The sequence below is a fragment of the Leucopleurus acutus genome, assembly GCF_964270905.1.
Source record: "Leucopleurus acutus genome assembly, chromosome: 11".
NCBI lineage: Eukaryota > Metazoa > Chordata > Mammalia > Artiodactyla > Delphinidae > Leucopleurus > Leucopleurus acutus.
Genome location: NC_139152.1, coordinates 13,401,998 through 13,426,954, shown reverse-complemented (window position 1 = coordinate 13,426,954; position 24,957 = coordinate 13,401,998). Strand labels below are relative to the sequence as shown.

The window sequence follows — 24,957 nt, the reverse complement described above, 5'->3', positions numbered from 1 at the left end:
TGCAAAGCAATGAAAATTTGAGTCAATTTTTCAGACAACTCAATGTCTTTAAATTAAATTACACTAAATTAAGTGGGATCACTAGTGTTTCATAAGACAGGTTCAAAGTAACTTTATTAAAAATCAAGCGTTTTCTGGCATATCTAGATGGCTGATATTAATTAAACTAGCCACTTTAAAATTCATCACAATATTTCTGTGACTTCTTGCACAGAAATGTGTGTGTGTGTATTTGTGTGAGTGTGTGTGTGTATTTATCAGTGTGATCTATTGCATCCTATATTTCTATCTTCCTTATTGTTCCCTGTCTGGGGAATCCTGATTGTAACTCAAGCACCAATTATACTTTACCAAGATTATTTTTATAACTTCCTAACTCTTCCTACCTTTAACATCTCTCCTGTTCTAGCTACTCAATTCACAACCTTTTGAGTAATTATCCTAAATGACAATTCTACCATTTCCCTTGTTTAAAATCTTCAATGATTCTATTATCTTCAGTTATTCTTAAATTCCTTAAAGAAATATATATTATATATATATATACATGCACACATACATATATATGATGCTGAAGCAGTTCTTTGAAAAAAGTCAAAATAAAATTGTGTCATTACAGTCATATATATGTTAGACTTCTTTTTTATAATTTTAAATCATTTCATTCCACATGAAATAAAAGGTTTTATGAGATTCTAAAATGTGGCTATCACTGTTTAACACTACAAGGAATACAACAGAAGTATAAAAGAATGCCACCACACAAATATTTGTGACTTCCTTGATGTTTCCAGAAAATTGTTGGACGTAGTCAGCCAGAATTTTATAGGTTAGATGTGAAGAAAGGTAATGCATGAAGGTGATGAGTGAATACAGTCAGGAAATGCCCAGCCAGCTAAGCAATTGTGGTTCAACACACAAAAGCCAGAGAGGCACTTACACACATAGACTTAAAAAGGCAGATCATGTAGTATAAATCATTTAGTCCACCCATCCCTGATTTACCCATCTGGAAACTGAGGTCAAACTAGGTCAACTGACTTATCCTCTACAGAGCTCATGGGGTAGGGACCAGAAACTTTGTTTTGATTTACAGCTTTGTCACTTACTACATGTGTGACCTTAAAAATTCATTTAACCACTAAGCTTCACCTTTTAGATCTTTAAAATGGAAATAATTATAATCCTTCCTTATATCACAGCATCAGTGTAACAGTCAATGGGAATGAAGCCTACTTCTTGAGAATTAAATGACATAAAATGTGAAAGGGTGTTTTGAACTGTCAAATCAAGAATCACTCTTCTGGAAGGCAGCACAGCATAGCTGTTAATATCTATGGTCTTAAAGTCAGGCAGATCTGAATTCAAACCCACTTCAGCCACTGACTGGTTGTGTGACCTTGGCAAAATTATTCTGCATTTCTGAGCCTTTCTCATCATCTATAAAATGGGGAAGGGATATTGTAAGGACTAAGTGAAATATTTCACGTAAAGGAAAAAAGCAGAGTGTCGAATATATAGACAGCACTCAGTATTAGCAGCAGTAATGTATGCTGTTATTTTTGTTACTCTCTTTCACATAAATTAATAGTCCAAGACTCAGGGCTCAAGCACAGATGTACGGCTCATAACTCTTTCTGCCACACCTACCACAATGTGAGCATCAGGAGACCTGGCAGTGTGGGCACAATCGTGTCTTTCTCACCAGTCGTTCTAGGTCCCTTTTTTCTCCTTACTTCTCACCTCCAATCCAACAGCAAGTCTTTGTCTTTACTCTGAAATATAATCTAAATCTGGCCCTGTCTCCAAATGAATTGATCTATGAAACACAAACAGACTCAGAGACCTAGAGAACAGATCTGTGGTTGCCAGAGGGGAGGGGGTGGGGGAGGGAAGGACTGGAAGTTTGGGGTTAGCAGATGCAAATTATTACATATAGGATGGGATAAACAACAAGGTCCTACTATATAGCACAGGCAACTATATTCAATATCCTGAGATAAACCATAATGGAAAAACAACCATTAAGAAATGTCTTTATATGTATAACTGAATAAACTTTGCTGTATGGCAGAAATTAATACAACACTGTAAATCAACTGTACTTCACTAAAAATAAAATTTTTTAAAATGAAAAAATGACAAATCTGGCTCTGTCTCACTATGTCCTTTGCTATCCACCTGGTCTCTAATCCCAATTCCTTTTTTTTTGGCCATGCTACAAGGCATGCAAGTTCTTACCCAACCAGGGATTGAACCCTTGCCCCCTGCATTGGGAGCATGGGGTCTTAAACCCTGGACCGCCAGGGAAGTCCTCTAATCCCAATTCTTTCTGAGCCTCCTAACTTGTCTCCCTGCTTCCTCTCCTGCCTGAGCCCATTCTCTTAACAGCTATCCTGCTCTTTCTAAAACATCAGTCCTGTCGTTCCCCTGCTTAAAATTCCACAATAGGGATTTGGAGATAAATTCCTTAAATGGTGAGTAAGACTCCACATGATTCAGCCTCCGTGTACTGCTCCAACCACATTCTATAACATTCTTTCCCCTGATCGCTTCACTAGAAATTTGATGATCTTCATTCTGTGTTTCTAAGGTGTCAAACTTATTTTTGCCCCAAGGCTTTTGAACTTCTTCTGTCTAGAATCTCTTTTCTTTCCTCTTCAAGCAGCTGGCTTCTCCTCATTATTGAGTTTTCTCAAAGATCATCTCGTCAGAGAGGATTCCCTGGTCATCCCATCATCTTCCAGTCCATTACCCTGTTCCACTTTTTTTAAAATAACACTTGTGAGAATCAAAACTTTTCTTATTTATAAGTGTATGTTTATTGCCTGCCTCTCACCATGAGACTGTACAGTCTTGAAGTACATTTTCTGATCTTTCTTTTTCCTCTCTGTATTCTTGTGCGTTCTGAAAAGTACACATATATGGTAGGTGATAAATAAGTATATTTTATATACTAGATTGAATAAACTAATGAATGGATGAACTCTATAGCCATTTCTATTTGAGTATAATAAAAATATATTATTCAAATTACTGACAGTGTCCCACATTGTTAGCACTGAGAAAACAAGCACAGTGGATCACTTCCGAAATTTCAGTGGACATTTTTTACCCCGCTAAGTCATGGTGGACATTGAAGATGATCCGCAAGAAAAAAAAAAAAAAACACTTCAAATTATGTCTTAATCATGGCAGTGTATACCCCAGCTATCTCATAACTTGTTTTTGTTTATTCAAATAATACTGTGTGGGTGTCTACAATATGCCTGACACTGCTCTAGGAACTTAAGACACATCAGCTTAAAAAAAAGAAAGAAAATATTTCTGCCATTGTAGGACTTATATTCTACCAAGGGGAGAAAGGTAATACACAATAAATGTAATAAATAAATCACAGAGCATGTTAGAAGTTGATGAGTGCAAAGAAGAAAAGATAGAAAAGGATAAGGGGAATCAGAAATGCCAAGTAGGGAGAGAACAGGTTGCAGCATTAAGAGATTGGTCAGGATAGACCCCAGTGAGAGGTGACATTTGAGCAGAGACTTGAAAGAGTTGAGGGAGTCATCCACATGGATATATGTAAAGAATATCATTGCTGGAAAAGCAGTCAGTAAATGCAAAGATGGGAGGTGTGTCTGGCAAGAAAGTGCAAGGGGTCTCATGCAGTTGGAGGAGTGAGGAAGAGAGAAACTGGTAAGAGATGAGTCAAAGTGGCCATTGTAAAGACTACAACTTGGGGCTTCCCTGGTGGTGCAGTGGTTGAGAGTCCGCCTGCCGATGCAGGGGACACGGGTTCGTGCCCAGGTCCGGGAGGATCCCACATGCCGCGGAGCAGCTGGGCCCGTGAGCCATGGCCGCTGAGCCTGCGCGTCCGGAGCCTGTGCTCCGCGGGGGGAGAGGCCACATCAGTGAGAGGCCCGCGTACTGCAAAAAAAAAAAAAAAAAAAAAAAAAAAAAAGACTACAACTTGGGCTCTGAGTGACATGGGAAAAGGAGTGACATGATATTACTCACACTTAAAAAAAAAGAAAAACCCTCTCTCTGCTGTAGAGAATATACTATAGTGAGGAAAAGGATAGATACATGGACGTAATAATCTAAGGAAGACAAATGAGTGTCTCAGAACAGGAAGAAGCAGTATAGGTAGTGAGAAATAGTCAAAGTTTAGTCATATTTGAAGACAGACCACTAGAGTGAAAGAGGGGAGTTAGCGATGACATCAAAGTTGTTGACCTGAGCAATTGGAAGGATGGAGTTGACATCTATAGAGAGAGAACAGGCTACCGGTGCAGCAAGCCTTGAGGAGAAGATCACGAGTTTCATGTTGGACATGTTGAGGATGAGCTGTCAAACAGAGATATCAAAAGGGGCATTGGATATCCAAGCCTATGATTTGGTACTGAAGTAGGGGACAGATGCAATTTGACAGTCATAAGCATTTCAGTGGTATTTAAAGTAATGGGACTAGTTGAGATCACCAAGGGAGTCAGGGTACATAGGAAGTCGGTGTAGACAGAGAAGAGGATTCAAGAACTGAGAGCCCTGAGGCACTCCATTATGAAGACATTCAGGAGATGAGAAATTTGCAAAGGAGATAGAAAAGAACCTGAGAAAAGAAGAAAAACAAGAATGCAACATCTTAAAAGTCAAATGAAGAAAAGGTATCCAGGAGGAGGGAATGATCAACTGTGTCAAATGCTGATGGATCAAACAAGCTGAGGACTGAGAATTGACTATTGAATTAAACAATCTATGGGCTATGGGTGATTTTGGCAAGAGTTTTTTGTATGCCCAGAATGGGAACGTTCAAAAGCCTGACCAGAATAAGTTTAAGGGATAACGGGACAAGAAGAATTGGAGACGATTCATTTGAAAAACTTTGCTACAAAGGGAAACAGGGGAATAAAACAGTAGCTGACAAGGAATGGGGTTAAGCAAGGGTTTTTTATTTGTATTGCTTTTAAGGAAGAAAAATGATGGCATCACAGATTATTCTGGTGGGAATGATTCAACAGAGAGGGAAAGTTGATGGTGTCAGGAAAATACAAGTTGAGAATTTGGCTTACACAGTAGCAAGCATAGTTCATCAATGGGGACAGTTTGGAAGTCAGAGTGTGTAGATGCAGAAACTCATGGTGTGGAGATTCTATGGAAATTCTCTTCCAGCTAATTTGATATCTTTAGTGAAGTAGGATGCCAAGCCATGAGCTGAGGATGAAGGAGGACATCTTGAGGGTTGGAAGAGAGGGGAAAGGCGTGTAGTCGTTGTCTAGAACAATGGGGAGTGAAGGAACCAGGGAGATGATATAGAAGTTACCATGGAGCATAGGGAGGTCATTTGAGGTTTGTGGGCAGGAATTTAAAATGGGTTGGTCAACGGGGTTATAAGGTTTTCTCCAGCCACATTAGACCGCATGGATATAGGAGCAGAGATAGCAGATAAAGAATTGTTTTGCCAATCAATTTCCAGAAAGCAAGAGACAGGCAAAGAAATGAGGGAATGTGGAAGAATATGACTCTGACAGTTGAACTTAACTCAGCCAGTGGAACTTAACTTGAATAAAAAGAGTAGTGAGAACATGAAGGGCATGAAAGAGGTGAAAATAATAAAAGGAGTAATGGAGTGGAGGCCCTGAAGGAGGACAAGCATTCTGGTGGTTGAGTAGTCAAGAGTAAGCTGGGAAGATGGAAGGTGGTAGTCAGAGGGGAAGGCACAAAGTTGAGATTATGGAGTGGTGACAATTATTACTCTAGGGCATGGGTTGGCAAACATTTTCTTAAAAGTGTCAGATAGTAAATGGTTAGGTTTTACACTCTACTCTCTGTTACAACTACTCAACTCTGTCATTGTGGTGTATAAGCAATCAGAGACAATATACAGTGAATGCGTGTAGCTCTGTTCCAATAAAACTTTATTTATAAATAGGTGGCAGGCTGGACCTTACCTGACTGTAGTTCAACAACCCTGGTCTGGGGTGCAAGATTCAGGGCGTGACCATGGGTGTGAGTGGCTGATGTCAAGTGGAGGACAAGGACATTGGAAAGGAGGTTAGGAACCGGGAAACCAAGAGATGGCAGGATGGAAGGTTGGGAGGATGATCTATATGTATGTGTGTGTTAAAATTGCCAAGGATTAAGGCAGGAGTGGAACTGGAGAGTGTGACCATTAGAGGGGAGCTGATGACTTTGAAAAATAGAGGAAAATATCTTAGCGATTGGTGGCTGACAGCACAAAAGAGAAATATTAGGTGATATAATTGGGTAACATGAGATTCAAAGCTGAAGCTTTTTAGGGATAAGGAGGGAAAAATGACCTGAAAATGGAAATAGTATAAAGTTCCATTTTCTAGTTCTGTGGTGCTTCTCCACATGTTCAAAATAACCCCTCACCAAATGCAATAAACACATTTTAACTGTTTAAGAACAACTGGAGTAAAAGAAATTTCCAGCAAAGAGTTCCTAGCACCAGGTGCGTCAGGAAGGCAGTTCTGGCCCTAGAGTTTGTAGATTCCGCATATGCTGTGATGGGGCATCTTTGCAAAACACTAACCACCCTCCACCTGGAGACACATTTCAGCTCTCTTTGGCAAGAAGACCAGCTTTCCCGTACACTGAATATTTTCTACAGTGTCTTCACAGTAAAACGAGAATTTTAGAATAGTGGCAGACTTGTTGATCATATCTATACTACAACATGCCAAAAGAAGTATCATGGAGCCTAAAATATCAATCTGGTGATCACCAAAGTTGAAAAAGATCAGAACATGCAAGTAGACGCCTGGAATTGGAGATCGGAGGACTTCAAGTGCTAAGTCCTATAAAAGGGAACCGGAGGCTTTCAAAACGATGAAAATGACATCAAAGAGAGATTCACCAGCAGGCAGAGAGCTGGCAAAGTGTGTTCATGAATTATATACCGCACCAGAAGTTCTAGCAAGAGAAAAGCACAGGATTAATAATTAACTAGCAAAGTAATAATGGGCTTGTAGAGTTTCTGCTTTTTCTCAGTGAAAGAAATCGGCCTACTTCGTCTTTCTGCCCATTGTTTGTCTCCTCATATTTATAAAGAGGAAAGTTCATAAGCCACATCCTTTTTATAACCATGAACCATTTCTTCCCAAAGCCTCTTCAGCATTTTCCTCGTACTCTCCCTTGGATCTTCCTGAACAAAGCTTGCGAGCTTGGCCTCGGGCTCCTGCGGGTGGTTTGCACTGCACAAGAGAGCTCTGGTACCCACGGCCTCCTGTTGCCGATATTTGAAGCCCTTCTTCACAGTATTTTATTTCTCATCATCATTACCTTCATCTCCAGTAACTATGTGTGGTATTACGTGCCCAGTTAGCACCGCCCTTAGTATTGTGCATATCTCTGCTTTCTGCCCTCCCAGGGTTTAAAATCCAGGAAAGATGTACTGATGCTTTTTTCCCACCCTCGGCCCCAGAACTCAGCACATCTGGAGCACAGAGACTCCTTTAAATGTTTATCAAATGATAAATAAAAACACGTGGAGAACACCCAGAAAGCAAAACAGAAATGTTAAATGAAAACAGGAAGGAACGTGAATACATTGACATTAGGTGTTAGTAAGTTCATTTAAAAGTGCTGGACAGGGCTTCCCTGGTGGCACAGGGGTTGAGGGTCCGCCTGCCGATGCAGGGGACACGGGTTCATGCCCTGGTCCGGGAAGATCCCACGTGGCGCGGAGCGGCTGGGCCCGTGAGCCATGGCCGCTGAGCCTGCGCGTCCGGAGCCTGTGCTCCGCAATGGGAGAGGCCGCAACAGTGAGAGGCCCGCGTACCGCAAAAAAAAAAAAAAAAAAAAAAAAGTGCTGGACAAATGCAGAGTTTTACTGGGGTAAAAGTACAGAGAAACCAGGGGTGAAGTCTTCCTGAGAGGGAAGGGAGAAGGTAATAAAATCTCATTCTTCTTAGAGAGAGGGACACTAAAAGTTTAGTGCTTACGGTATATCAGTTTTCTATCACCACATTTCTTTTTTAAAAGAGCTTTAGTGTTTATCTACTAGCTCTCATTGTAGAAAAATGTGCAAAGTTCAAAAGAGTAAAAATCCAATAATTTAGCCAGTCAAAGCTAAAACTGTTCATGCTATTTAATGTGTTTACTTACAATATTTTGCCACTCATATACAAAAGAGAGAGATGAGTACAATAAACTCCCATGTATTCATGTTCCAGCTTCATAGTTTAGCTTTGTCCCTTAGATTGCCATGCATATTTTAACATAGTTATGTTGATATGGAATGTACAAAATTATATATACTTATTTCATTTATTTCTGATATTGAAAAAATTATTTTTAAGCGAAAATTAAAAAGAACTTTGCTCCGTGATTTTCTTTCAACCTCTTACCACCATCATTACTATTACTCCAACGATGACTTGGGGGGGAAAGATAACCATTTTGGAGACCCAATGCTTAAGCTACTGTCTCTCCTTAAATGGGATCACTTAAATGCATATAAAGGGCTTTGCACAGTGCCTTACACAAGTAGTTAGGGGCTATTTGATTTGGTAAAATTAATACTGTTAAAAATAGCTAAACTTATTCAGCATTGTAATAAGCACTTTACATATATTATAGCAAGTAACAGTCACAGCACCTCAGCAAGTGAGTAATGGTCTTACTCTCATTTTATAGAGAAGAACCCTGAGGCTTAGGAAGTTTAAGTAACATACTTAAAATCACAGAGGTAGTTAACAGTTGACCCGAGATTTTAGTATAAGCTTGTCTAACTCCAGAGCCCATGCTGTTAACCTCCATGCTAGTTTTCTATGATAAATTCAAGATTTCTATAGGGAACCTAATGATATATATAGAAGTACAGAATCATAGGCCTTATTGATAGATTGCCATGATATTAACCAGTACAAGCCTTAGCTCAATCCAAAATTCACAAGAAATATTCCAACTGAGGTGAAATTTGGGTGAATATATTGGGACACTCAACCACCAGTAATCAAATTTTCCTTGTACCATTACAGCAATATATTTTGCCATTTTTTATTCCTTGTAGACATCTGTAAATTGTAACATATATAGCTTACTATAGTAACTTTAACAAAGTCCAACAGAAATTTTGGCTGTTTTGGTAAACTTTCTTTGAGGTATGATCAATACTAATTTGAAGAATATCTATGAAAGTATTTTAAAGAGAATGTTCTAAATTCTGACCTTTTTTCTTCTCAGTCTGTGTAATATCATACAGATTTGTTCCAAGTACCATCAGAGGAAACTCTATGAATTGTTTGACACTGTTCAATGGTTTTGGTTGTTTCATGGGGGCACTGATGGTGGAGCTGGTCTACCTCATCTCAGAAGGTAAAAACAGTTTCACGGTATGCTTATATATATATTGATTCGATGACTAGAGAATTGAGGGACAAAACCTTAAGAGAGGGGCTTCGCTAGTGTAGTCTTTTTTTAAATTGATCCACTCTTGCAATTAAGATAGAATTAAGATAGGAAATAGACTCTTGCTGTATTCATTAATTTCTAGGAATTGTTTTTCTTTTGATAGGGGGAGGTAATTACAGAATGTCACTTCTCATGAGACCCTGTCTACTGTCTTTCTTTCGTGTATTTTAAAACAAACTGGTCATTATATTCTTACTAGGTCTTTCAACAGGGCTGTATTCCATAATGTGTCATGGCTGGCATAGGTGACCCTCAGAAAAGGTAAGTCCTGTGTAAATATAAGAGGACAGGGTATCTGGATGATTCTTTAGCCAGAAATAGTGTCTGTGCAACCAAAGAGAAATTGTGAGTTGAATGACAACTGATCTTGGAAAATTTTCCCTGTAGATATGTTGGTAAGGAGAAACAATCAATCTGAAAAATTCACATGCAACATAAAAAGTACTACACTTATATGGGCTGGTAGAAAAATCAAACAGGATAACATTAAAGATTAGCTGTCACAGTGAAATGTCTTTGGCTGTTTTTAAAATCTACAGACTTTTTCCTTTATTTGTTCTGAGAGGTTAATACAGCTTGAAATTTATTACATTTGCTTGTGCTTATTTTATGGGAAATACTGCATGCCTATTCTCTGCTTTCAAAAATACTTAGTTATACTTTTAAAATAATGTAAAGAAATATTCATTTGTATTCTCTACAAATAAATTTTACTTGCCTACGTTCACACTATGGAAAACATAAATTCTATGAATGAGAAACTCCTTTTAACACTAGGGTATCCATTCAAAAAATATTTATGGAGGATCCACTCTGTTCCAATTACCATATTGGGCGCTAGAAACACCATGGCAAGCAAAATAAACTTCCAAACCATCACAAAATTTCCAGGGGTGTAGGGAAGCAATAAAATTGAGTGTTGAATTAAATGATAGGTATAGTAGAGTTCTAGGGAACAAATCTACAATCCTTGATTGTTAAGATCAAACCCTGTTCTTTTCTTAGTTGACTGAGAAAGTTAAGTCAAAGTATGTACTGAATACTTACCATGTGCTAGGCCCTGTGCTACATGCAATTATGTGAGATATGGTTCCAGTCTTCAAAGGGCTCAAATCCAAACTGTCACAATTAAGTGTGAACGACAGGAGTTGTTGACATCTCTGATGATTAGACTCTTTAAATGCAAACAAAGAACAAAGCACTGGTATTAGGATTTTATAAGATAACTTGGAAAATTCTAACCTATATCTCTACCTCAACATCTTAGTTGTTGAACATGTTTATTTTCTTCAACATTACTCAATGAAGATGTTTCTGAAAATTTGCTAAAAAAAGGTCTATAATCAAATTACATTTGACATATTCTAGAAAGACTGCAAAGTCAAACATTACTATCAGTTTACCTTTTATATAAGTCTAAATTTTTCATATACATGCTTAAGCAACTGACCCAGAGTCTGGCCAAAGTTCAAGTTAAGTTCTCCACAAGGCAGTTCTCACTTTAGTCATCAGCCACAAGTTTGGAGGTCCCCAGGGCTGCCATCACTTCCGATAAGCTGGCTATAAATATGGAGATTCCCCACAGACGCCCCCTCAGAACTGATAATTTGCCAGAAAGCACAATACTTAGGATTACAGCTTTATTATAGCAAAAGAATACAAATGGGAATGTGATAAAGGGAGAGAGGCATAAAACAAGGTCTGGGAGGGTCCCAAAAGTGAAGCTTCTTTCACCCTGAGAGATGTGGTACCCAACTGGCACATCAGTGTGTGACAATACGCAGAGTATTATCACCCAGGGAAGCTTACCTGAACTTTGGTGTGCAGACTTTTTATTGAGGTTTTATTATGTAGGCAGATTGACTGAAACATTGGCCATGTAGTTTAACTCAATCTCCAGCCTCTTTTCTCTCTTAAGAGATGGGGCTGATATCCTGTGGCTCAAAACCCCAAACCTCTAATCATATGGTTGGTCTTCCTGGCTGGCCAGCTCCCATTCTGAGTCATGCCATTAACATAAACCATCAGGTGGGGCTTAAGAGGCCAATCATGAATAACAAACATACTTTAATCACTTAGGAAATTCAATGGTTTTAGAGTTTATCTCCCAGGAACCAGGAAGAAAGACCAGGCAATTTCTCTATCATGCACAACTATTCTTGCAAGTACATTTCACTGAAAACCTAAATTTTTATTAAGAATCTGCATAGTGTGGTAGGACCTGTTATATACATTACTGGGTTTATTACAGCAATCTTATAAAGTTGATATTACTATCCTCATTTTTGAAATTTAATAATTAAGACAGAAAGAAGAAAATGAAGTGCTTCAGTCACCACCACTAGAATCTGACAGAGCTCTGACCCTCCCAGCATTCTGAAACCAATGCCAGTGTTTTTCTTCAATATTTATTTACTTATTTAAGTTTCCTTTGGCTATGCCAGGTCTCAGTTGTGGCACACGGGATCTTTGTTGCGGCATGTAGGATCTTTATTTGCAGCCAATGTTGATTTTAATACATCAAACAGCTACTAAGGGTCACACAGTGTAAGGGCTTTTTACTTCTGCAATAAAATCTCCTTGGATGGAGGTCTGCATATAGGATATTATTGAGAATATTCTAGACATAGTAAAAGATAGGTTTTTAAAAGTTTATATAATTTTGGCAGAGTTTGGGGTCCATGAAAGGAGGTTTACTAAGAACACATGGTAAGGACATCTTAGCAACATGGGATGTGCAGGGGAGATTCTCTAAACTTATGTTCAAAAGAACACCATTTAAATTACTGATGATTGATTTGATTTACTTCTGAAAACTTTTTTTTCTGTTCATAGTAATACCATGTTACATCAAATCACATCCCAATAAATTAGAATCTTACAGTTGGATATCACCTTAGAGGTAATCTAGTCTAACATTGTACCAAAAACTAGAAGATGTACCATCATCTTCCAGTGCCCAGAAAAATTCTCTACTTTGAGAAGTGACCTAAGTCTACCCATCTGTTGATAACTGTATTCCACAGGATAAGCTTAGTTTTCTATCCACATATCAACTCTTCAAACATTTGATAAATATTTGGAGAAGTAATGTGGTACAATGTTTAAAAGAGTAGGTCCTGTAGTCAAACGATATGAATTCCAATCCAGGTAGTCTAGCTGTGTGTCCTCAGTTTTCATGCCAAAAACAACAACAATAAATAATTCATCATGTTGCTGAGAGGATTAAGTAATTAATATGCACAATAAGTGCTCAATAAAGACAGCTATTATGATCCCCTTCTATTTTATAGACAAACCACTCCAGTTTTTTTCATGTTACATGCCTGATTCCCTGATTTTTCACTATCAAAACCCCTCCATCCGTTAAACAAACAAGTTGTCAGTATCTTTCTTAAAATATGGTTTCCAGAATCAATCGCAATACTCAAAATGGGTACATCAAGATAGATATGTTACTTCTATCAACCTTCTCTCTCCTCTCTTTCTTAATGCCAACAGCGACTGTGGTGACTTTTTCAGTAATTGCATCACACCTATGGTAAATTAAAACCTGAGGCTTTTTTTTATTTTTGGCAGTTTTTCTCAATTCAGTTCTAGTCATCTTATCACAATTTCTTTTCCTAATTAAATGGGGGACTTTATCTCTATCCTTAATAAATGTCAACCCATCATTCTAAATAACAGACATTTTAAAAACTTGACTCTGTCATCCAGTGAATTACTAATCTTTACTTCTTTACCAGCTTTGTGGCATCTGCAAATTTAGTAAGCAAGTTCCACGACTTCTTCCAGGTAATTGATAAAATTGTTGAACTGGACAGGACCAAAACCAAAGCCTTGTGGAAAATTCCTAGAGATCTCACTGCAAGTTAATGACAATCAACGAATCCTCCCCTTTTGGATATAATCATCTCCCACTTCACCTAATTACTATCATTCAGCCCACACACTTCTCCATCATTCCCAGAATGACATCACAGGAGACTTTTGTCACATGTTTTTCTAGGAATAGGATGTATCTGAGTTTGTGACAGTCCCTTTAACCATCAGATTAGCATTCGTCAGGAAAGGAAATGAAGTTCATTTAGATGATTTGGTTTTAGTGACCGTAAACTGGCATATGGTGACTAATTAGGGCCCCTAAGAGAGGGTGATCCTTTGACTTTTTGCATGACTTTGGGTAGGTCATCATCACTCTGTTTCCTCTTACGTAAAAAAAGAGAATGCTGCACTTCAGTTTTCTCAGAGATGATGGGACGATAAAATTAAGTAATGTATTTGAAATTTTAATGCCAGAGATTATTTTAAATATAAAATAAAGCCATAGTGGCACATTTGGTTAGAAATAAGATGGGTCTATTTAATCAAACAACCAGACCAATTTCTTTGACAGAACCGACCATAGTGAAAAGAACATTATAGCTCTATGCTTAAGCATCTCACAAGCCTCCACATTCCATTTAGCATATAGGATATTTTAAACCTTTAAGGATTTATGTCAGCAGAGCATGTGTGTATGTGAGTGCGTGTGTGAGTGTTAGTGTATGATTGGAAAAGATGATCAGCTACCACGGTCTCCAAGCTGCATTAGTCATTTTTAGCACCATGATGGAGAATGGTGTGAATGCAGTAAATTCAAAAGATTTCTCAAAACTTGACTGTGCAGACAGATAACTGTTAGAATGACATTTTCAGTACAAGTGAGAAAACTGATCCTTCTGGGATCTCTAACTCTGAGTGCTTTAAAGAAGATACAAGACTAAACCCATCCTCCTACACTGATCATTTCAGGAATAGTTTATCTAAAAGTAGCAATGCTAATAAAAGGGAGTGAAGAAGTCAGTCAAACTGCTTATTTCGACTCTATGCCATTAGCAACCAGATCAATTTTCTCACACGCGTGAGTGCGAGCTTACCTTTTGACAAAAATAACGAAATAGAATTCAGTGAAAAGTGACATCTTAGTTATGGATGTGTAGGTGATTGAAAGATCCAAAGCAAAATGTCTCAGAGAAACTGGATAATTGGGCAGAATCAAGGGGTCAAGGTAGACATCTTCTTGTCCCCGTTAGTCCTTCCTCTTCAGAGTTCAGGAAAGAAGCAGAGAATTTAGCTGTTTAATTCCCACCAAGAGCATTTTAAATTAGAACAGTGATCTTTTAAAATTCTCATTTAAATATCTATGATTCCTGAGACCACTGACAGCCATCTCAGCATGAATCAAGGAGTCGTTCTTGAAACAGGAATTTGCAGTTGCAGTAAACTTGAAAGAAGCAAGTACTTATGCATCTGGAAGGCTATTCAACTGGATTTCACAGGTCCGTGCCTACTTTCTTAGAGATGTGTTTCTTCCAATTCACATCAATGCCTCAGGTCTAACTACAAATGGCTTTCGAGATGACAGATTTTTAGACCCAGAAGGGAAAAGAAGTGGGCTGCTACCCCGTGATTCACCTTTAGCCAGGCCATATTCTACTAGACCGCCCACTGGTTTTGTGCCGCTCTTCCCGTGGCTAACATGGCATTGCCCCCAGTGCTCCACGGGCAAACCTGCTATCGATCCTCCATCAGAATCAGGTGCAGAGACCTCCTTGTCCAATGGGGCACTTAAATATCCCAGAAACAACTTACTCTACACCCTCAACCTTTGGCTCCAGAGAGACCCTTAGAGCTGCCTGGAGGTCTTAGGGTTCATAACAGTATCAGGACAAAGCCCAAAATGCTTTTTACATGTGGACAGGAGCATCCATTGCTGTTGGCTCATGGGAGGTAGAAACAGAGGAACTTGGAGTCAGACCAACCTGAGTTCCAACTCAACTCAGCCCTTGATAAACTGTGAGGTCTTGAGCACTAGGGGTTCAGAACAGCCCTCCCCAAGATGTGCCAGTTTGGCATATTATTTATTTGAGCTAAAGTTTGGATTATTTTGAGCTAAAGTCAGTGGAGACTTTACTGCCCCTCCCTTAACTTCCTAGAAAAATTTAAACTGGGAATGTTTCCCGGAAAAAGAGTTTTCACCAGAGGTAAATTTTACCTAAGTGGGCCCCATCTATATGGCAGGGCAAACATCTAATTACGAAACATCTGCTCTTTTTCTTATTATCCTGTGAATTCCCCTCTTTCTTTGGAAGCTCCAGGCCCCTATCCCATTTCTTACATCAGGTTGGCATATATATCTCATGTTATCTTTCTGTCTTTGAACCTCTCATGTATGTGGGGTTCCCCGTAAGTACAAAATTAAATTTGATTTTCTCCTGTCAATCTGTCTCATGTCAATTTCATTCTTGGACCAGCCAGAAGAACCTAGGACAGAAGGAAGTTTTTTTCACCCCTGACTGCACATTACTTAACCTGTCTGAGTCTCAATTTCTCCTTCTCTAAAATGGTATCACTAACAATTTCCAAGATATCTATGAGGACCAGAGGAAATAGACATAAAGCACCAGATCAGTAAAGGTGCACAAAAATAATGATTTGTACTGTTATTGTAATTTGAGTGGGATCTCAACATTCTCCAAGTGAGCTAGGATTAGCATGGGCATGATGTTCAGGTTTGGCATTTTTATAATTCTTCAGAAAAGAATATGTCCCATAAATGCAGAGCTCAGGTGTCCTATCAGCTTCAATTCCAGGACCAGATTGGGATTAGATGAAATAAAGCCACGTTCTGAGATTCTTCTTGGCCTCATGGACCCATGCCATTAGCGGTGCTCCCTTTGCATGGCAAACTTACATGTCTAGATAGAGTTAGATTCACATCCATGTTCATACTAAGAGTGCCTGCAAACGGTGTTGAAGTTGACACTAGAAAGATGAGTGGTATTTGGCTTGTTGAGCATGATAGTGAAGAATTTCTGGTAGAAAGAACATATAACAAAGCCTGGAAGTAAGGAGTCACCTGGTGCATCAGAGGAACTCAGAGATCAGTAACCTGAAAATATTCAGGGAGTATCACATGAAGTCAGGTTGAGAAAGTAGAATTAAAATCATGCAGGACCTCTGGCTTACAGGGGTATTTTTTTTAACCTGTATGCAATAAGAAATTATAAAGGCATCAAGCAAGTGACATGAGCTATTTGTGTTTTAAGATCACTGTGGATGCAATGTAATTTGAAAAGGAAAGAAGAATGGCTTGGGAGAAGCAGGAAGGGTTCAAATGAAGTAACTCAGGCAAGTCTAGTGGTGATGAACTAGTGAGGAAGTAGGCAGATGGAGAGAAATGGATAGATATAAGCTTGATTTCAGAGGTAGAATCAATAGTGCTTAGTGATGGTTTTGACAAAGTCAGGAGGTGGTAGGATGCAGAAGAGAGGAGTGGTATCAAGGAAGCATCCCAGATTCTGCCAAAAGCAACTGGGTGGGCAAAGCTTCTATTTACTAAATGGAGAACACTAGAAGACAAAGAGGTTGAAAAACTTTTCAGCCATTCATTTTTTAACCCACTAAGTTTGACCTACCTGTGAAACATCAGAATGGAAATAGCTGGATCTCAGAAAAAGGATCTGGGTTAGATATATAAATATGAGAATCTTTGGCACAAAAATAGTGTTTGAATCCGTGGAAGTGAATAAAATTATCTAGTGTGAATATTAAGAACGAGGAGAAGAAGGACCCCAGGAACTAGACCTGAAAAGCCTCAATAGTAGAGGTTAAATGGAGGAGAAATGGCCAGCCGGAGAAGGAAAAGGCCAGTCAGAGGGTGGAGGGAAATATATACATACATACGTGTGTGTGTGTGTGTGTGTGTGTGTGTGTATACTGAAGAGAGAGGACTGATTCAAACAGGAGATGATACATTGTGTTAAATGCTACTGTGAGATCAAGTAGAGTGAGGAATGGAAAGTATCCATAGATCCAGCAACATGATCATCACTGGTAACCTTAGCAAGAGTCATTTCAGCAGTGAGGAGGGAAAGCAAACCACATTGGAGTAGGGTCAAAAATATCTAGTAAGTGAGGAAATAAGGGCATCACATCTAAACAACTCTTTTGAAGAACTTTCTCTGAAGATTTAAGAAATAAAGTGGTGGTTTGGAAGAAGCTGTGGGTACATTCACCAGATTTAGCACTTAAAAATGTAAGACACCCAATTATGTTTGAATTTCAGGTAAACTAAAAATTTTTCTAGAATAAGTATGTCCCATGCAATATTATGGATGTACTTTGCATAAATTATTCTTTACAAAATTATGTGGGCGATATTTAGGACATGCTTATTCTAAAAAGTAATTCATGGTTGTTCTGAAACTCAAATTTAACTGTGAGCCCTGTGTGTTACCTGGGAAACTGAGATGTGGGTTTGAGATACATTTTTTTTAATTTTGAGAGATACTGGATCACACTTAACTGATGAAATTATCTGGCACAAATGGAGAAGTTAAAAATGCAAGAGACAAAGGGAGGTTGACTTCTTATCAGAGGGTGGATACTTCTTTCCTGCACTGAAATAGAAGAAAGGAGAGCGTGGGTGCAGGTGCAGATGTGTAGTTCTGGTGTTAGAAATATTCTGGAGCCTTCCTTTCAAGGCCCCCAACTTTCTTTATAAAGTAGGCGGCAAACCATTCATGAAAGCAAAGGGGGCTCAGGATGAGACTAAAGAGTAGGAAAGACAGGGGGATCGGAATTTGTTATCTCGAGAGCTAGAAAAGATGACTTAGAAGAGAAATGTTAAGAAGGGTGGCAGTGTTGAGGACCCAGTTGACACTGGTGATCAGGAAGGGTGATTTCAAACCACCTAAAGCATGATTTTGCCCAGTGCTCTTCAGGTGCTCAAGGCAGGCATGAAACTGTCTGGTAGATTTTAAAATGGTCTAAAGACCGTAAGACACAAGAAGAAAGGCACAAACTCTATTCTTGATTTTAAGTAATTCAGGATAAATCTTATAGGCTATTTCCCTATAAATATGCAAAAAATGAGAAAAGCTTTCTTCTCAAATTTTGATATGAATAAATCTACACCATTAGCTAGTTGCAGGTGCAAATGAAAGGACAGACTGTACAAGCAAGCAGATTTGGGGCAAAAATCAGTTTCTGCTATATCGATGATGTTATTTAAATTCAATATTTCACTCTTTGAAACAGCTCCACTTAGAGCCTGATTTATTAATTCAATCCACAAAAACACATTAGCTTCCTACTATGTGCAAGAACTGGCTAGATACTGAATTAATAATACCATGGCTGATGTTTAATTAACAAGAAGAACCTTAAAGAAATATTTGACACTCAAATTAATATCAGATCTATTCATTTGACTAATGCTATTACAATTACAGTTCAGAGCTAATGGCATTATCGGGCTATTATCACAAAGCATTGCCTCTCTTCTAAAACTCATTTCCATGATAATTCATTGAAATCATCATGAGAACACACTATCTTGATGGGTTTTTACCTCCCAACGCTCTTCAAGAGAATGAAATCACCCTTATAAGAAAGCTTGTTATCCCAAATATCACCCAGGCCCGTTCTCCTGCAGTTCAGGTGAACAATGCAGAGAGATTTCTCAACAATTTTGAAAGACACTGTGTCCCTTCCTGGAAACAGCAAGTTGATTTCATTTTTATCCACAATTCCCAAGAAGTAGAAATGCAAATTTTAGTCTCGATGCAGACATTGTTATGAGAACAAAGTATTGAGCATGTGCAGATCCGGGGCCCAATCTCCAATCACCCATTCATTCAACAAATATTCATTCTGTCTCCTTTACATGACTTCAGGCAAACAGTTCAGCCTCTTTGTGCCTCTGTTTCCTTGTCTGTAATTTGAGGGTAATAATAATTTGAGTAGTTATTAGATAAATATGAAAAAGTGGTAGAAAAGCCAAAGTTAGAACATAGTTGTTAGGCATTTTTTCCTTCAGGTATCATGAAAATTAATGTGTTTTAAAAATTAACTCAGGTAGTAGAGCTATGAATCTCAAATGAAGCATTTAAATCAGGTTAGTGAAAGGAGGAAGGAAAGAAATTAACATTTATTAAGTGTCAGTTATATGCAGACCTTGCTGAATGCATTTCACAAAGATATTATTTCATTAAATCTTCACAACAATTCTTTGGGGGTAGATATTTGTAGCCTCACCACGAATAAGAAGAAAATGAGCTCAGAAAACTATACAAGTTGCCCAAATCATATAGCCAAGGTGTATCCCTGATTCCAAAGCTCTTTTCACTGCACAGGGTTTATTTCCCTGGACACAGAAGCACGTCCACCCTGGAAAATGATGGTTAATCTTTTTAATTGCATACATCTTGGCTTCCCAAACAAAAAGCACATAGCGAAGTGATAGATGTGCCTAAAGTAAAGTAAGGTATAAAACCCATTTCAGTTTTGTCTCAACAATTTTGGATGTTTGCTAGATGACCCCCATTGTAAAATAACTTTTAAAAAAGTCTAACAAAGTTTGAGATAGATAATTGTTCCCTGTGTCCAACTATCATTTGAAAAATTTCAAAAGGCACATTTTAAGATTTTCAAAGTTTCAATAAAAACAAAAATAAACAAATGGGACCTAATCAAACTTAGCTTTTGCACAGCAAAGGAAACCATAAACAAAACGAAAAGACAACCTGCAGAATGGGAGAAAATATTTGCAAATGATGTGACTGACAAGGGCTTAATTTACAAAATATACAAAGCTCATACAACTCAAGAACGATAAAACAAACAACCCAATTGAAAAACGGGCAGAAGACCTAAACAGACATTTCTCCAAAGAAGACATACAGATGGCCAATAGGCACATGAAAAGGTGATCAACATCACTAATTATCAGAGAAATGTACATCAAAACTACAATGAAGTATCACCTCACACAGGTCAGAATGGCCATCATTAAAAAGTCTACAAATAATAAATACTGGAGGGGGTGTAGAGAAAAGGGAACCCTCCTACACTGTTGGTGGGAATGTAAGTTGGTGCAGCCACTTTGGAAAACAGTGTGGGGGTTCCTCAGAAAACTAAAAATAGAATTACCATATGATCCAGCAATCCCACTCCTGGGCATATATCCAGACAAAACTATAATTCAAAAAGATACATGCACGTCTATATTCATAGCAGCACTACTCACAATAGCCAAGACATGGAAACAACCTAAATGTCCATCGACAGATGAATGGATAAAGAAGATGTGATACATATATATATATATATATATATATATACAATGGAATACTACTCAGCCATAAAAAAGAATGAAATAATGCCATTTGCAGCAACATGGATGCAACTAGAGATTATCATACCAAGTGAAGTAAGTCAGAAGGAGAAAGACAAATACCATATAACTTACATGTGAAAGCTAAAATATGACACACATGAACCTATCTATGAAACAGAAACAGAATCATGGACATTGAGAACAGACTTGTGGTTGCCAAGGGGAAGGGTGGTGGGGGAGGGATGGAGTGGGAGGCTGGGGTGAGCAGATGTAGACTTTTATATATAGAATGGATAAACAACAAGGTCCTACTGTAGAGCACAGGAAACTATGTTCAATATCCTATGATAAACCATAATGGAAAAGAATATTAAAAGAATGTATATATATGTATAATTGAATCACTTTGCTGGTCAGTAGTCATTGACACAACATTGTAAATCAATTATACTTCAATAAAAAAATTTTAAAATAAAAAAATAAAGATTTTTCACAGTTCCATTACCTTCAGAATAAAACAGTAGTTAGTAAAAAGGGGAAATACTGCCTCTTTCTCCAAAAAGAGATAGCCAAAGTCTGCCTTGAATCAAAAACAATATGCTTTAGCACTTAAAATAATGCCATGTATACTTGAGGTACTGGGTAAATCAATAGAGAATACAGTGAAATGTCACTGAAGGGTTCAGAATCAACCAGTTTTTGTCACTTGGGGTATTATAATTTCCAAAATAAAATCTTAGGACAGGTTTGTAAATAGCATGTAACTTGTTACAATATTGAGGCTGTTATCCTGTACTTTGCTGAAGAAGAGTTAGTTGTGATTGAAAACCAGCCAATTCTGATCTTTTGTAATAAATCAGAAATGATTTTTAGAAGTCAAATTTTTTCAAAAGTATGTTTGATTAAGTGGTTTTAAAATAGTAATTTTCTGCCATAAAGGTAATATATGATGAAATAAATCCAAAGTATAAAAGAAGGGAGAAAAAAAGACTTTGAAAAGATAATAGCAATTATTATTTGGGTAAATTTTCTTCCAAATTTTTTTTATTTGTGTGTGTAGGTATTAAATTTATATGGGTATATATTTTAAGCAAAATTAGTGTCCGAATTAATCCTGCTGGAAGCTCAATAAATAAATTTGTATCAAGTACCCACCTTTTGTTCTTTCCTTAAAAATATTGAGAGCATATTTCCATGTCTCTCCAAAAGAATAAAAGCTCACTTTTAACAATTACTTGATATATTTCATTGCATGGATGAATATATATCTTAATTTAATTTGCCTTTCCCTTCTTGAGGAATGTTTAGGTTGTTTCCCATTTTCTAATGCTACAAATAGTACTAAGGTGAGCATGTTTTATATAATATTAAAGTACATCAACTTATTTTCTCCGTGGAATAGAATTCTGGATATGTGATTGCTTTCAATGAAGTTAAATATTTAAAGACTCCTGAGAAGTAAAGCCAAATTGTTTTCTAAAAGGCTACATCAATTATGCTGCCAGTGTGGTAGGATAATATTGTCTCAATGTATTAATTTCAGCCCTGAGAACATTACTATTTTAATCTTTGTTAATCTGATTAGCAAAAATTATATTCCATTGTTAGTCTCATTTGTGTTTTTAAGAACAGGAAATTGAAATTTTTAATGTTATGAACATTGCTATCTTTTTTTCATTCATAAAATGACATATCATATTCTTTGCCCATTCTTCTTTTGGTCTATTTGTGTTTTTTCTTATTGCTTTCTATATCCTTGAAACTTTAGAGATATTATCATTGTCATTTATTGCTAATATTTTCCCAGTTTTAACTAAACATTTAATTTTATAGATGAGTTTTTTTACATGTGTTTTGCTAATATATGTAATCAATTCTATCAACTTTTATCACTGTGATTAATTTCATTGCATTTACCTATAGTTACGGAATTTTAGTAGATTAATAGTTTGAATAGAATTTTCTCATTCATGTGGACTTAATTTTCATGTTAAGTAAAGATAACACTTATTTGATTCAAATCAAAAAGTTGGGCTTCCCTGGTGGCGCAGTGGTTGAGAGTCTGCCTGCCGATTCAGGGGACACGGGTTCGTGCCCCGGTCCGGGAGGATCCCACATGCCGCGGAGCGGCTGGGCCCGTGAGCCATGGCCGCTGAGCCTGTGCGCCCGGAGCCTGTGCTCCGCAGCGGGAGAGGCCACAACAGTGAGAGGCCCAGTTACCGCAAAAAAAAAAAAAAAAAAAAAAAGTTGCACAACATAGTTTGATGTATGTTGAGAAAGGTTAGTTAAACCAAAAATATCCCACAACCATAGGATAAATGAAATGAATCTGATTAGTTAATGATGTGTACTTTATTTTTATTTATTTATTTATTTTTAGATATTTTTTGATGTGGACCATTGTTAAAGTCTTTATTGAATTTTTGTTACAATATTGCTTGTGTTTTATGTTTTGGTTTTTTGGCCACGAGGCACGTGGGATCTTAGCTCCCCAACCAGGGATCAAAGCCGCACCCCCTACATTGGAAGGTGAAGTCTTAACCACTGGACCACCAGGGAAGTCCCATGATGTGTACTTTAATATAGCCTTAGTGCTCAGGTGATCTTAGGACTGTTTCAGGGCTATCTTTGCAACTTGTTCCTTTCAGTTGCCTCTTGATTTTAGCTTACTATCACCCTCTTTTTAATTATTACAGTTTTATGATATATAATACATATCAGGTATTACTAATCATCCTTCTTATGGTCATTCTTCACTTATAAAAATATAATAAATATAAGAATCATATTCCCTATGGTTTATACCTCCATATGAATTTCAAAATCATTCTTTTAGCTTTCCCCAAATCCTGTTTTTATTTAATAAAATAAGTAGAAATTGTTAGCTTTTAGGAAAAACAATAAAAGCTTTTACAATAGTGTTCCATATAAGTGTATAACATTTTAAATTTATTCAATGTTTAAAAATTTAGTTCAGTAAGATTCTTTTCTTCATATATATCCTTAACATTTCTTGTTAGAGTTATTGTAGGCATTTTATGCTCTTTTTCTTTTTGCTATTATGAACTGAATCATTTTCCCTCATTACAACTCAATGAGATAATCACTATTATATAGGGAGATTATTAACGTTTATGTCTTCATCTTGCATCCAACTTCTTAAACTTTCTCAGTAAATTTCTGAGAATATTTTAGTTGATCCTTTTAAGTTTATAGCAGTATTCTCTAATCTTAAGATACATATAATTTTTATCCTTATTTTCAGTATTAACTCCTATGCTTTGCATCCTCATCAGTACACAGCACTTCCAGGGCAATGTTAATACCAGAAGAGAGTCACATTTTATCTTGCTCATGATCTTAATATGAATTTTTCTCAGTTTTCTATTAAGCATATTTGTAGGTTTATAAAGATAATCTTAAATGATGTTCTTTACCATAAGAAAATGAAAATTTCTATTTCTTGTTCTCTAAGATTTAAATAAATCAGGTTAAATTTTATTGAATGCTTGTTAAACAGCTCTTGAGATCACCTTTTGATTTTTCTTACTGCTCCTGACATTATGGTATATTTAATTAATAGATTTTTCAATATGAAGTCATCTTAACATACATGGGATAAACAATCCTCAGTAGCATCAGTACTTGATGATCTTTTGCTCTGGAAGATCCAGGGGAAAGATTCACTCCTTCCATGAAAATTAAAAGGTGCATTCAGGACCTAATATCTCTTTTGAGAATCATTCTTTGTAACGTTTTCCTGCTATTTGCCGCCATTAAGATTTTTCATCTCTTCTTAGTTCTATTTTGGCAATTAATGTTTTCCTAGATAATCATCCTCCTTGCATAAGATTTTTTGACACTAACATAGCATACTCATAACTAAACATTGTTATCTCTTTTGATTCTTTTGTTGTGTATTTTGATTGGCTTTGTCAGGGTTTTTGTTGTTACTGTTGTTACATTTTCCTGCAATGAATCAGCTCTTAGAACTATTTAATATACTTTAAGATATTGACTTTCTGTTCTATTTCCTTCCTCTTACTTTCCGTAGATTTTTTAAAAGTTATTTTCTGATTTTTTGTGTGTTGAATGTTTAATTCATGTATGCTCATTCTTACTCTAAAAATGAAAACAGTGTGCCTTTAAATCTGTCCCTTAACAGGATTTAAATCTGTATGCCTAAATTTGTAAATGCAATTTTCTCATTTTCTTTATTTTCTAAATACATTGTGATTGTGGTTTTCATTTCCTCTTTGACCAGCTAGTTATTTAGGAGCAGAATCTTCAATTTATAGGAATTTGGTTTGTTGTTGATATTACCTAAACTTCTATAAGTTCTATAACTTTTTTCTTTC

At 37.1% G+C, this 24,957-nt stretch overlaps 1 protein-coding gene across 1 annotated transcript in view; it reads left to right on the top strand.

Moving 5' to 3' along the window:
- The window catches only part of SLC15A5 (solute carrier family 15 member 5), a gene marked incomplete at both ends in the record, with an annotated part of 96,835 nt that overhangs the window by 59,489 nt on the left and 12,389 nt on the right, over positions 1–24,957 (top strand). Inside the window, 1 exon segment of the mRNA XM_082849520.1 lies at positions 9,208–9,339. Within this exon segment, the coding sequence (XP_082705646.1) occupies positions 9,208–9,339 (132 nt within the window).